General features: G+C 36.1%; 1 protein-coding gene and 1 long non-coding RNA gene across 8 annotated transcripts in view; one reads left to right on the top strand and one right to left on the bottom strand.

The window, feature by feature from the left end:
• Positions 1-12510, bottom strand: part of GPR149 (G protein-coupled receptor 149) — an 88245-nt gene extending 75735 nt beyond the window's left edge. The window contains exons 1-3 of one of the 2 annotated variants that reach the window (XM_002759472.6): positions 10986-12510; positions 9904-10096; positions 3536-3984 (exon numbers count right to left, since the gene is read on the bottom strand). In XM_002759472.6, the coding sequence (XP_002759518.3) occupies positions 3536-3984; positions 9904-10096; positions 10986-11966 (1623 nt within the window). In that variant the 5' untranslated portion in view covers positions 11967-12510. The remainder of the gene's footprint in view (positions 1-3535; positions 3985-9903; positions 10097-10985) is intronic. The other variant, XM_035277811.3, reaches the window with a different exon arrangement.
• Positions 1-13860, top strand: part of LOC108588780 (uncharacterized) — a 428081-nt gene that overhangs the window by 87133 nt on the left and 327088 nt on the right. For 5 of the 6 annotated variants that reach the window (XR_013528527.1, XR_013528526.1, XR_013528528.1 and 2 more), the window contains exon 3: positions 3515-3641. This is a non-coding gene — a long non-coding RNA (uncharacterized LOC108588780). Of the gene's footprint in view, positions 1-3514; positions 3642-9918; positions 11980-13860 lie in introns of those variants that run through there. The other variant, XR_008477374.2, reaches the window with a different exon arrangement.

The following is a 13860-nucleotide window of genomic DNA, read 5'->3' as shown; positions in this document are numbered from 1 at the left end:
AAATCCTATAATGATAGGATTGTAAATAGATTAAAAGTTACAGCATATCTATGTTTTTCATTCACAGAAATAAATGAGTCAGTTTCTGGAACTCTAAAACAAAACATTAAAAGGAAAGAAAATTGAATTCAGGGTAATTTTATGAACTTAGTATTAAAAGAGAAAACAGAGTGATCACCCACAAGCTAGTCAATTTTATAAGTCAAATTTCCTTTATTCTTAGAGGACAAAATTTGGGGTTCTAGAAAATCATCATTTCACTTGAGAAAGAGTCATACCAGTGGCTATCACATTAAGACTTTCTAACAAAAAAACTCTGACATTTCTGACTATTCTTTCTGAACTTTTAAAATGGTAAACTGCTTTAGATTTCTACTTACTAGGGGTTCAAAAAGAAGCAATTGCGTGGCTAGGTTAAAATTGAATTTCAGTCTTATGAATACCTTCATAAATTTTATTGGATCGCATTTAAATCTACTAAAGCCATTCTGTTACTATCATTTCTATACCTTAACCTTGATGTGATGATATTCTCACTCCTACCAGGACTTGCAAGAAAATATACTGAGAATTTGTTAACATAAACTCTAATTTAAAAAGGCATAATGTACAAATAAAGGAGAGCTCACTAAATATATTCAAAATCAAATCTGCCTTTTTAAAAAAATCCCAAGAACACATACTATCAAATGCAGTACCATTAGACACAAACTGATAAATTGAGCCTAAATGTTTGAAAAAGTACAACCATAAAACAATCAAAAGAAGTAGTATTTTTATAGAGTAACTACAGTGTCTACCACACAGTTTAATGCATCACAGTATAAGACACATATGTTAACATTGCTTTGAGAGAAGAAAATGCACTGGGAAGAAAAAGATAAAAATGAAAATACTTTCTAAGTCATCATCTACTTCCAATATTATTTGCTGCTGAAGAATAGGGCAAGAATTAAAAGCTGTCTTTTGTATTAGGAAAAGTTCTCATAAGGTTTTCAGTCTTAAATGAGTTTTTGGTAACATTTTAAATTAAAGTATCAATATTTCAAACTTCGTGATTTAAAATGTTTCATAGAATTTTGTAAAACTTTTTTACCTTAAAATTTTGTATTTGTATGCAAGGCTAAACTTAAAGACCGCAGGTACTTTTATTAAGGGAATACTAAAAATGTCAGTCTGTGGTTTAAGGATTGTTTTCCATTGTTTTAAAGCTTATGTTAATATTTCATTAAATTTAATTCATCTCTGGAAATATGAAGTTTTACCTTTCCAGAATATTCTATTATCCAGCTTACCACTAATCATTATTTTTCATAGCGACCATTTCAGAGAAGTTTCCTGAACAACTTGATAATCATAGTTGTTTAAATATCTGTATTTAACAAGTCAGTATTTGTAATTGAAAGATATCTGAGTGGCTCACGCCTGTGATCCCAGCACTTTGGGAGGCCGAGGCAGGTGGATCACGAGGTTAAGAGATTGAGACCATCCTGGTCAACATGGTGAAACCCCGTCTCTACTACAAATACAAAAAAAAATTAGCTGGGCATGGTGGCGCATGCCTGTAATCCCAGCTACTCAGGAGGCTGAGGCAGGAGAATTGCCTGAACCCAGGAGGCGGAGGTTGCAGTGAGCCGAGATCGCGCCATTGCACTCCAGCCTGGGTAGAGCGAAACTCCGTCTCAAAAAAAAAAAAAAAAGAAAAGAAAAGAAAGATATTTCAATTGATCAAAGTTTTGTACTTTACATAAATCATTTTAATTTTTGATTTAAAGAATATTGTGATTGTGGTTCATCATTCTCCCAGGACAATGTACTTATGTGCAAGCAGTGTCTGATTCTTTCACATTTCTAGTTATAGTTATTTGACTCTACTTTCCAAACTATAACCAAGATTTTTAAATTACGGCATTAAGTTGTGGTATGTTAGATAATAAGTCCCACTGTTTTGATGAAATAAATAAGAAAATTGACCTACTTAGTAATGTTAAATGAATAAAAGCAGGGCCCAGAAGACTATATACAGCATGATACCATCTTTAGAAGGCTCAAAACTAGCAAAACTAAACAATATAGTATGTTAGAAGTACATACATTTGTGATAAAAGAATACAACAAAAAATATGAGTAAGATTCAGGATATTTGTAATCCATAGGGGTAATCACAAGTATGATATAGTTGACTAGCACAGAAGGTAGTTACAAGTTATTGGGATGTCCAAACACACACACACACACATGCTTCATCATGAATATTACTTAACAATTTCTAAGTACAAGAAAACTAAGAGGTTTAGATTATTCAGGAAAAAATTAGAGATTAAATTGCTGGAATTACCCTCTTAGCTAGGGAAACACATTTTTCTAAACATATGGAGAATGGTGTTTTTTGGCCTCTGCTTTTTACTGTATTATTTAATTTATAGCCAATATTTAGTGATATTATCCTTTGATTCATAATCTCTCAACAATATGCACAATTGTCTCTTCTTGTATTTCATACACCTTATTTTACTATTCAACTCACTTTTTAAACAATGATATCAGGAGATTATTAGTTTTACTTAATCAATGAGAATGAAGAAAATCTCAAATTATTGCTTGTATTTATAGTTGGTGTTATACGATCATACTTTTGATCAGTGAATACATTATTCCTAGCAGTGTGTTTCTAAAATCATGCTTTTGATTCTAGAGATAAGGTGCATGTAGATTCTGATTTCCATTAACTCATGTAGAAAAAAAGACTCCTTTTTCCTAGGAAATCAATAGTGTGGAAAGCAAGGGCAACTTAATTATCACATATGTGAGCTTGGGGAAAGAAAAATCTTATATCAATATCACATTGCCATTTCAATAAATAAGAAGGATCCCTCACCATTTTAGGAAGGCTGAAATCTAGGAAAAAATGAGAAATTCAAGTGCAAATTCTCTTAGCTTTATAAAATATTATAAAACCATTCTTCCATATTTAAGGAGATGGAACATTCCTAGGGACTTGCAAATGCTCGCCAGAATGCATTCTGGAATAATTTTTTTCGGTTGGATACTGGAGGGATTAGTTCTAGTAAGACTGATAGGCAAGCTGCCTAATATACTTTCAACAGGGCAACACTTCTCACTGCTAGTTGTATAAATATTTGCCTTTACTTAAAAATAAAACTTCCCTTGGAGACTTATGAGATACCTTTGGAATGGAGAAGGGAAAAATAAAATCTACAAATTTAATTAATTTGGATCATGAGTTCTGAGGAATCTAGTCTGAATTTATGCAGGTTGCATGAGGTTAAAAAAGAGTGCCCTACTCTTCTTAAAGAGGCTGTTTAACTCTTCCAATTATAACATGTATAGATTTTAAATGAAAATGTATATAACTGATTAAAATAATTTAAAAGTCCTTGAGTAGACAATTAGTTGAGGCAAGTGAAGTTAATGTTTGACTTGATTGAATGAAATGAGCAACTGAAAGCGTTTTTCATGACTGTCACGTTTAGTATCACTTTTAATTTAACAGGAAGAACAACCTTTACTGTACCTGACGAGGGGTTCTTTCGGATTTACTCCTGCACCACTCCCAGTCTGAAAGATCTGGTTTCTGACTCTCTTCATGAGACAGTCTTCTTTCTGGCCCTTCAAAAAAGGTAGTTTCTTCATAGTTAATATCACCTCCTGTTTTGTCAGGAAACACACCCTTTTTGTTGTCGGAATTCTGTTTAGCTTCTGTAATATCAGTATTTATGCATTTGTTGATGTCTCTTTGTGTGGAGCTGTCCAGAGAGGGCGTGGTGCTGATTTCTACTTTTATAGCATTGAAGATGTTACCGTCGTCTTTCTGAGGGTCTTTTGTATTTTCACACTCATAGTTCATCAGGTTGTGATAGAATATGGAATTTTCATCATCATCATAGTAATCTTCATGTGCTATTTTATAAATCCCATAACTTTTTTGGAATGATAGATTGAATTCAAAGCCTTTTCTCTTGACTGAGTAAAAATAAAAACAACAGTTATGTCTAGTAAGGTAGATAAAAACAACATTGGATATACATAGCAAATAAAAATAGAAAGTGCATCCAACCTGATTATTATAATTTTAAAACTATCTACACTTACTTCTTGTCAATTATGCAAAGAAATTATGCCTCATAAAATTATCCTATCACCCTATGCCTAATTTTTCTCATTTACAGAATGAGGGTCTTGAAATACATACAATCTTAAAAACTCTTTCAATCTCTAAAGAAGTCTTACATAACAAAAACTTAGCCATACATTAGAAAATTCTCAAATACATTGTTTTAGCTTTCCTTAGTCTACCAATTATTTTGTAGTTTCCTTATATTTTGGGATAAGATATATTATTTATACATTTTGTTTTGCTAGAAATTAATTATTAAGTAGCCTTAATATTATGTGAGTTACTCAGCTAAGAATACCACTAATAAATATAACTGCTTTAAATATTTTGGTATATAATTTTTTGGCATTTATATGTGTATAAATGCATATAATAAAAATTAGACCATGCCACAAAACAGCTTTTACATTCTAAAAAATAACAATGTAAAATGATTTAAGAAATGGTAAAAAAAGTTCGACGGATTATTAATTTTTGTAAACTGAAGCACTTTACAATGTCTATAAAGCTGATTATTACAAGAAGAGTTTAGCAGTAATGCATCAAACTTTTTATGTTTTAAATCAGATGAAATATGATGATATACTAAATATAGTACTATTAGTTGATGGAGTGATGAAAGTCTTAGAATAACAAGCAAGACAGAATGCAAAGTCTTAGAATAGCAAGCCGACAGAAAGTGATACCATTTTTATGTGTGAATGTTGCTAAATGCTAGATAATTGTTATATATTAAGAATAAAGTTGTGTCAAAGTGGTAGACAAGATATAATTTAATGTTTTTGCTTTTATCTCTCAAAACATGGTTTGTTTCAAACAAATTGTCTACTTTGATAGCTCTGTGTTTTATAGGGAGACATTTAGCTGTCTCTGGTAGAAAAATATATATAAAGAACTATAAACTTTCTATGGAAAAAATAAGTAAAATTTGATTCATTTTAGAATACACCTTTGTGTCATTCATATGCTGATTCTATTACTGAAATGTTTCTCAGAATCTAAGATTTATAAACCAATTCTGCTGACTGAAAAATAAAAATTATTAGTATCATTCATTGTTGTTTGAGTCAGAACACAAACAAGAAAAATTCTGATTCAAAGAAAATATAAAAGTAGCAACAGATGTTCATATTTTATATACTGTCTCACTTATATTTTTACTGAACTTTTCTAGTAACATAGTCAAGTAAAGTTAAGTTATGCTGTTTAACTTGTTTTAACAGTGTGTAAGGTGAAGGAACTAAAACGATGTTTAAATTATTGTTGGGTTTCTATCAAAAGAGATATAAAGTGATAAATTGTCAATTCAAGGTCATTAAGAAAACAAATGCTATTATAAAATCCCAATTTTGTGATATAACATAAAATTGATATCTATGACTATAATTTTATTAGTTGCATATTATAATATCAAATATATAAAGCAAAAATGAATAATGTTTTTGAAGGAGTGTGCAGAATGTGTTAATGGAGACTTCACCTCCGTATAACAAGGGACAAGAGGCAGTCTGAGGTAGGCTATGAAAATAAAGGAGGATTATCATAGAGACCATGAAGTGACAGAACATTCTGAAGCTGTTTTGTTCATCCATTATGTCATTTAAAACACCAATAACCTTACATAGTAAAAAACTTATTGATTCTATTTTACACTGGAGAAAAGGGCTGACAGAGGAAACCTACTGATGATTACTTACAGGTAAAATTATATGAATTTAAAGCTAACTGTTTTCAGAATTAGAGTTATTTGCCTCTATGTGAAATTGCTGTATTGCTAATCAAGCCCATGAAGGAAATATGTTAATGGTAGCAGAATTACACAATGTGCTGTTTTTAAGTCAGAGGAAATGCATTAATTTATGAAGTATAATTAACGAGCATTTCTTGTTAATGACTTATCACTTATGGCAAATTCTGACCGAGATAACTAATGTACCTGAGACAATTTGAGAAAATAGGTTATAACAATATCAGAGTTGACAATGTTAAGATGAGAAGCTGGTTGTAAGGAGTGAATTCCTATAAAAATACATTAAAACAACATAGTTAATAATCAAAACTATGTTGAAGAAAATATGAGAATCAGAGTCAAAACTAATCATCTTTAAGTTCCTTGAGGGTAAACTAGGTCTTTTTTTTAAATGAAGCAAGGACAGAAAAAAAGTGTTGATTAGGTAACATTAATTATTAACAAAGGCATATAGAAAAGTTCTTCCTCCATCTAAAGCAGGATTCTCGGCTCTACCCACTTTGTTGTGAGGAGATTAGGGATTGTGTTGTCAATAACTCTAATTTTTCAGACAAACCAGATTCATAGATTTGATATAAAATATCCTGATCTTAAGGTTTCGCTCCGTAATTTAAATCAGTTAAAAGTAACTATAAAAATTGGTTAAAAAACAGAGCTTTGAACCAAATTTACCTCATGGGTCATGGGTTGGGAATTTCTGTTTCTTACTGAGCATGCAGCACAGTGCTAGACACATAGTTACTTTTTCCTAATAAATATTTATTTATTTATTGGATGAATGAATGAATGAATGAATAAAGCAATCGTAAGAATCATGCTTGGTGTTATATGAATGGTTAGCCTTGACTCAGTGATGCTAGCTGAATAAAATATGATTTCAAAGAAAAGATGTCTCTAAAAATACTGATTTATTTCTAAGAGGAAGGTCTTGACAGTGTTATGGTTCCTGACTCTTACTTTTATGTCACTAAAAAAATCACAGTTGAGATTTTTAAAAAACTTTTTTTTTGTATTTTGTGTGTGTGCCTGTGAAAGTCAGAGATATTTCATTGATTAATAACTTGCAAGAAACTTAAAAGCCATCAGAGTATTGTGCAGAATCTTTTGAAATCTATACTAAAAATCTGAAAAATAAATATAATATTTTTTTCTAACAAACAAAATTGTCATTCTTCCAAAATCCTCAATAAAGGGTGAATTAGCTCTAGTCTTCTGCTTTTAATCACATCTTGCCAATTTCAATTTTAGATGTAATTACATCAACTTATAAAAACAAAGAATTCTTCAGAGTAATGTCACTTACCATATACTATGATTTTGTGAAAAAAAGATCTCAAATCTGTTTTTTTTAAATATAATGTATTTGACATTTAACTTTTTAAAAACCATGTAAGGCAAGCAAAATGAGTCTGAAAGCCATATCCAACAAATATATCTACCGCTTGAGACCTCTATGTTAAAAATCATTTGGAAAAAAAATCACTTTTGAGACACTAATAGTACAGATTCTTGTTGGAAACAAAAGAGGATGATTATTTCTGCAAATTATTTTCTCCTACTTACATTCATTTTCTGGTTGCACGTCTCTTAGTTCCCATTTAGTGAAGTTGAGATGTATAATTATATTTACATCTTCAAAATTAACCTATGGTAAATGTAAGTAAAAAATATTTTCTTTCCCTCGCTTCTGAAGTTCACTGATAAAGGATGTAAAGAGAGGGAATCTTAGTTTGTTATGGACAAAAAGTTTAAACATAAAACTGGAACCATCAAAGAATTAAGATACTCTAGCTGATCAACCACCTGGCCCACCTAAGCATGTGCTACCTTTGGGGATTTAAAATTCTGTTGTGTTATACTAGCAGTAGGAAAATTGATGGTGTCTTCTCAGATGGTAGAAACATATCGTTGTTATTAACAGAATTTTATGATATCACAGCCTGGATCATAAGAGGGAAGGGAGCCATTTGAACTATAAGCATCTTAAACTAAAGTTTCCCACAATGTTGTATTTGTGAAGCCATGCTTCTTTTTTACAAGCCTTCATATTTCAAGTCCTTCTTGGAATTTTAAAATAAACACAAATAAAAGCAATGGTAATTTTAGAAAAAAATATTATTTTGGTCTTGAGGGATAGGGTTTTCATTTCAAACCTGTGATAAGTGTGTGACTGTTGATTCTGCTAGCCTGCTCTAAGATTCTTCTGTCTGTGCAGTACAGAAAGTAGAATATTTCATAGGTCATTGACAAGAATAAGTCTGTTGTTTGCTTTGCTTTCAGCTCTGAGATGGGTGGTTCCCACTTCTTAAAACTGACTGCCTTCAACCAATTCACTAAGACTTTTCATTTTCACTGGCACTAGACTCATCCCTCTCACAATTTTAGATGTTATAAGACAGGGCTGGTTTACTAGGTTAGTGGCAAAATGTTAAGATTTGTTAGAATGTTAGAATTTTGAGGTGTGTGAATTGTTTCCTTTATGTTATGTGTTCTATAAGTGGCCCATAAAGGTTTATTATTAATTTTCTCAGTCACTGTTTGCTCTGGATATTAATCTTTAGAGACACATCATTATTATAAGTTCTAAGGTTATTTTAAAGACAAATGCATCTGCCATCTACTACTTAATGACATTCCTAACAATAAAAAATTTCCAATCATATGAAAAATATGTAGACATTCTAAATTTTAAATGCCATCACTATGACATATGAAAAATGGACAGTTTGTGGCTAATTATATAATATAATTTTGTTGCTGAATTGATTGCAGAGTATACTTTGATATTCTCTAGATTTTACAACCCTAAAATAGCCTGAGATGGACGGTTTTTATTTAACCTTCTCTGTTAAAGAATAATATACTTGTGGCCAGGTGCGGTGGCTCACGCCTATAATCCCAGCACTTTGGGAGACCAAGGTGGGTGGATCACCTGAGGTCAGGAGTTTGAGGCCAGCCTGGCCAACAAGTGAAACCCTGTCTGTAAATGATAATAATAATAATGATATACTTGGATACTCTGAACAAAGGACAATTAATAGGACAGTTAATGCAGCATACACTAATGGATTCTCAGATTATTAAGTAATAGCACATCCTATATTCTGTCTGGAATAATAAAATGATATTCTTTTTCTTCCTGGTAGAGTCATAATATACAGCTCATTCTTCAACTTTTCCTGTCTTAGAATATGGAAACAATTATACTGTAGAGAAGTTTGGAATTGACCATGCCTTCCACTCTCGTTCTAGGTGTACTCTTCAAAACACAGAATCTCTTTTAAGTAAATAACTTGGTTAGATTCATACATGAACACAACAGTAACAAGCTGTCACTTCTGTCTTTTTTTGAAACTGAGGGTTTTGTGTGTTTGGTCCTTGTGTGTGTGTGTGTGTGTGTGTGTGTGTGTGTGTATGTGTAGCCTTCACTTATGATTTGTTTTGGAACTGTTTTCAAGCACTCTGATTCCTTACTCTGAAAACTTTCCAAAACCCTGGAAGAATACAAGCAGTAAAACAACAAAAATGCCTTTCTTTACTGTTCCATTACATAATAATGGGTTATAACATGATGAGTTTTCAGCTCCTTTCAGAGGGTTAGTAATCCTTTTTCAAATGCAAGCTTCTTACAGCAATGCTACATCTCATTCTAGCCTTGGGAGGGGAATTTATTTTCTATTCTGGGCTAACAACTATGTCACCATCCATATATCATCTAAGTGACTTCGTTGACATGGTGTGCTGAATGAATTCGTCTTTAACTTTTTTTTTAACCTAAAATAATTATTCAGTGCCACAAGCACTTCGTGGGGTTTTTGACAACCAGCATCATTTAAAATCTACCCCCCAAACGATGGTAGTGATTGTTTCATGTTATAATTTCTCCTCACTGTTTACCATTTACATTTGTCCTTGGACTCTTCATCCTCTGCTGAGGCAACTTTGTTAATAGACCTCTTTTCTGAATGTCACTGAATGCATATTGCTGCCAATCACGGCCATGTTTAGGACTTACTTTTTTTCCCATCAGATGCCACTGCATATGCGTTCTGCCTGCAGTTGATGATGCAGCCACAGGGCAAGTGGGTCCAGCGTTTGGACAAGACAAACACTGGGGTTACAGTGGTGGCCAGAAGGGTAAGTAGAAAGCTGAGTGTCTCCAAGGGAAGGCTCTGAAACCCCACGACGTTCTGGACCGCCATGTGCATCTGCAAGGGCAAGAGAACTTTAGACCTAACCCAAAATCACATTATATACTTCCCAAGCCTTTTCCCCATGCACGCTGCCTCAGTTCCCTTTCCAGCTCCCTCTCCTGATTTGAGAGCTCGAGCTGGCGCCCTGTCCTTGGGGGTGGGCTCCTGGGAACGGCGGGACGCACCCCGCTAAGCCAGACAGCACAGGCTTGGGAGGGGTTTCTGCTTTTGAGTGCCGGGTCTGCGCCCGCTGCCTATTCAAGACTCCACCAGAAAGACACAGTCTACAACGTGGAGGACGCTAGCTGGGAAACAGGAGTCCGTGAAACCTGCATCTGGTTCTCAACATGGCCTTTGTCGCCTCCCTGGACCCTCACCTCTGCCCACGCGCTTGTCACAGCGGGGCGCCACTCTGCCATCTCTTATTTGGATTCGGCTTCCTCCTGGAGAGAGGAACAAAAGCCTGTTCTGTCGCCTCTCTTCTCCCTCCACAACTCATCTCGCCTCTCTCCCGCCCTGCTGAGGATGGGCGTCGTCCTCACTAGGCGGGAATGGAACGGGGAGAAAGGGATTTAATTCCCTCTCCTTTTCTGAATACTGTAAGATTTTGCTGTGTGAGTCAATATCCTTGGCCAACACCGATCTGCAAAACTAAGTAGCCTGCTACAGAAAGCGCTCCCCACGCCCCTGACTTTTGAAAGGAGAAGCATCTAGTAGTTAAGGCTTTACGGCCAGCTAGCCCTGCCTTCCTCTAAGTGCGTCTCTAAAATCCAGCGAGATACACTTGGAAGCGGACTTCGCTGTGCGTCTCTTGGTGACTCCCCAAACCAGCGACGCTGGTCCCAACACTCATTTACACTGTCTGGCACACACACTCGCGCTTTGTGAGCAACTGCACTTTTACCATCATGGGCAGCCAAAGGACGACTTTGGTAAGCGCTAGGATCAAAGCGAAGCGCTTCTGCGCTATGCTCACGGTGTAGCTCCTGGTGCCATAGAGAGTTCCCCGGTTCTCACGCCTGCAGCCTCCAGCCCCCGCGGCAGCTGGTGCACCCAGTCCGAACACCGGGTCCAAGGTCGGGGAGCATCCCCCAGAGCGCGGCAGACTCGGGGCCGGAGCATCCTCCGGGGACAGGGAAAGTACTCTCCTCATAGTAGGAGGGGTCCCAGGAGTGGAAACTCCACGGGAAATTTCCTGGTAGTTGGCGTGGAGTCTCGGCGGCTCCTCTGAACACAGCAACCGGTAAGTGAGGGGGACCGAGAGGCCCACGAGGACTCCGAAGGCCAAAGCGTACACGGTAGAAAGCAGCAGCACGTAGGAGCTGGAGCAGTCCACCAGGCAGCCCCAGGGCGTGCGCACGAAGGCGCCCCAGCCGCACAGCGGGAGCGCGGAGAGCAGCAGACTGGCTGTCCATACCGTCAGCACCACGCTGACCACCTGGCCCGATCTTCTGGAGGCTGCCTGGCTCCCCACATCCCTGTGCATCGTGTAAAAGTTGTAAGAGACTAGGAGAGTAGCCTTCAAGTTGCTAGAGAGGCCCTGGCATAAATACAATAAGGCAGAGGTGGTGCACAGAAATTGGAAGTAACCGGGGAACTCGTTTGGCCACTGCAAAAACATGAAGATGGTCACCGATAAGACGCTCATAAGATCATCCACAGACCAGGAAGCCACAAGCATGGACACAACGGTTCTGTTCTGCATTTTCAGCAGAGAAATTAGTGAATAAATGCTGCCCACCAAGGCTGCAAAAGTCAGGAGACATGTCAAGCAAAACAGATAGATATTCAGAGTTCCTGGAGGATTTAAAAGGTCCGTAGAATTATGATTCTCTTTCCAAAGGCTAGAGTCATTTGTTGATAAGTTACTGAGAAATAAAGACATTGTCCTTGGTCAATATTTAATTTCCCTTATCAACTAGTCTGATCATTTTCTCAAAAGAAAGACCGGCTGCTGGAAATCAGATTTCATTTCTCCTACCAAGTTCCCCTCTAGAGAGTCTCCTGGTCAGTCCTGCAGGAAATGGTCAGGCATGTCTCCTTTAGATCTGACTCAAGCTATATTTAAAAATTAGGTTCCATTTCAAGCATAAAAAAAAACTGAACAAACAACTTTTCAACATTCCAATTAAAAACAAAGCAAAAACTCCTTCCCACCATCAAGTTTCAGGCAAGAAAGCAAAAAAACTCTTCAGGTACATTGAAAACCAATGATGTCTGGATCCTTTAGGGTTCTTCTTACGGAGCAAAGTAGCTTGTAGCTTGAGATAATCAAACCCTGTTCACTTTTAAGAGCGGTAAAATGATGCATTTGATTCCAGAGCTGGCAGGAGATGGTCAGGTAGGTTTCAGCTTTGAAGGTGAAAAGGGGCGGAGCGGGGGACAGAGAGAGAGAGCGCGAGTGCGAGCCAGTCAGAGGGAGCTTGTGCACAGAATCCCGTCTGAACCGCTGTTCTTCAATCAGCCTGTGATCCTCGGAGCTGCAGGAAGGAGGAGTCAGCTCCAAGCAGGAAAAAAAGGGAGGGGAGTTCAGTGTTGAACAAAATGATATACGTATATCTTAGCCTGCCTCTTTCAAAGCAAGAAACTGTGTCCTTGCTAAGCTTCCGGTTTGGTTTAACATGTAAACCAGCCCAAATACTTGCTCAGGCTTGATGTGAACTACAAGTTTCACCTGTGAGAGGTCAAGCTACTCCAGTAACTCAGGGACTGCTTTTATTCATATCTAGACTTCCTGCTTCATAATCCATTGGAGGAAGAATATCATCAATGCCATGTATAAGACTAAGATATGTCATATTTCGTTTAAAAAATTAGTGTGCTTAAGATTGTCATTATAGTCCTCATTACTCTAAAAAGGATTATGCAGAATCTTTGGATAGAGTCACACTAGCTTTGGTTATTTATTTATAACTTTATTTTCTGTCAGTGGCATCAAGGAAGCAGGCTGTCATTTGAATAAATGATATGGCTAACTATCCATAAAGTTGGATGATATATAGAGCCTAAAAGGATCATCCCACAGCAAACGTTTTTAACCAGAGTATTTGAGACATACAATAGTTGTTTCTCTGAATGGTCAATTTTGCAAGATGAGTGATTTAGCAAAGAAGTAACTGACACAAGAGTACTTCTGGTTCAGCATTTCCCAGGATGCTTTAGGGTAGCATTCTCCTCAGCTCAGCCTCATGACCATATGGCTACATTCTCCCACATAGTGCTGGAGGTCTAAATGGAAATGGGAAGGAAAAGGAAAAAGTTGATATGAGAATGATTTAATAACTGGAAGTAGTAATAGCACTTCGATCATTCTTATCATTTATTTCAATGATAACTGAAGTATCATTTTGAACCTGAATCTGTTCAAGTAGAACATGATTACATTAGTCATTGCCAGCCACACCCTTCAATAAACACAGCAGGCATTTCACTTATCATTATATGTTGATTGTTTTATTTTCCCCCTCATTCATTCAGCAAATGGAAACAAAAACCACATGTAACCGCTAGTTCAGCTCTTTAGCTCTCCCTACTGAGAGTACAGACCATGCATGGCTATGTGAGTAAGAACGGTTGGGCATACATTCATTTTCAAATAATGTTGATTCAGAAAGTGTGATGAAAAACAAATCTTATTTTTGAACATTTCAAAGTTCTGTGAAAAGCCATTCTGCTGCTTCTCACAAACCTTATTCTTTCTTGCCATAACAAAAATATTATTCTTCAATATGGTATTGAGTCCTGAATTTTCAGTTAGGTTGAATAATAAGTCACAGATT

This window comes from Callithrix jacchus, chromosome 17, assembly GCF_049354715.1.
Source record: "Callithrix jacchus isolate 240 chromosome 17, calJac240_pri, whole genome shotgun sequence".
Lineage (NCBI taxonomy): Eukaryota > Metazoa > Chordata > Mammalia > Primates > Cebidae > Callithrix > Callithrix jacchus.
The sequence above is the reverse complement of the archived record's forward strand: the minus strand, read 5'-3'. Positions and strand labels throughout refer to the sequence as shown.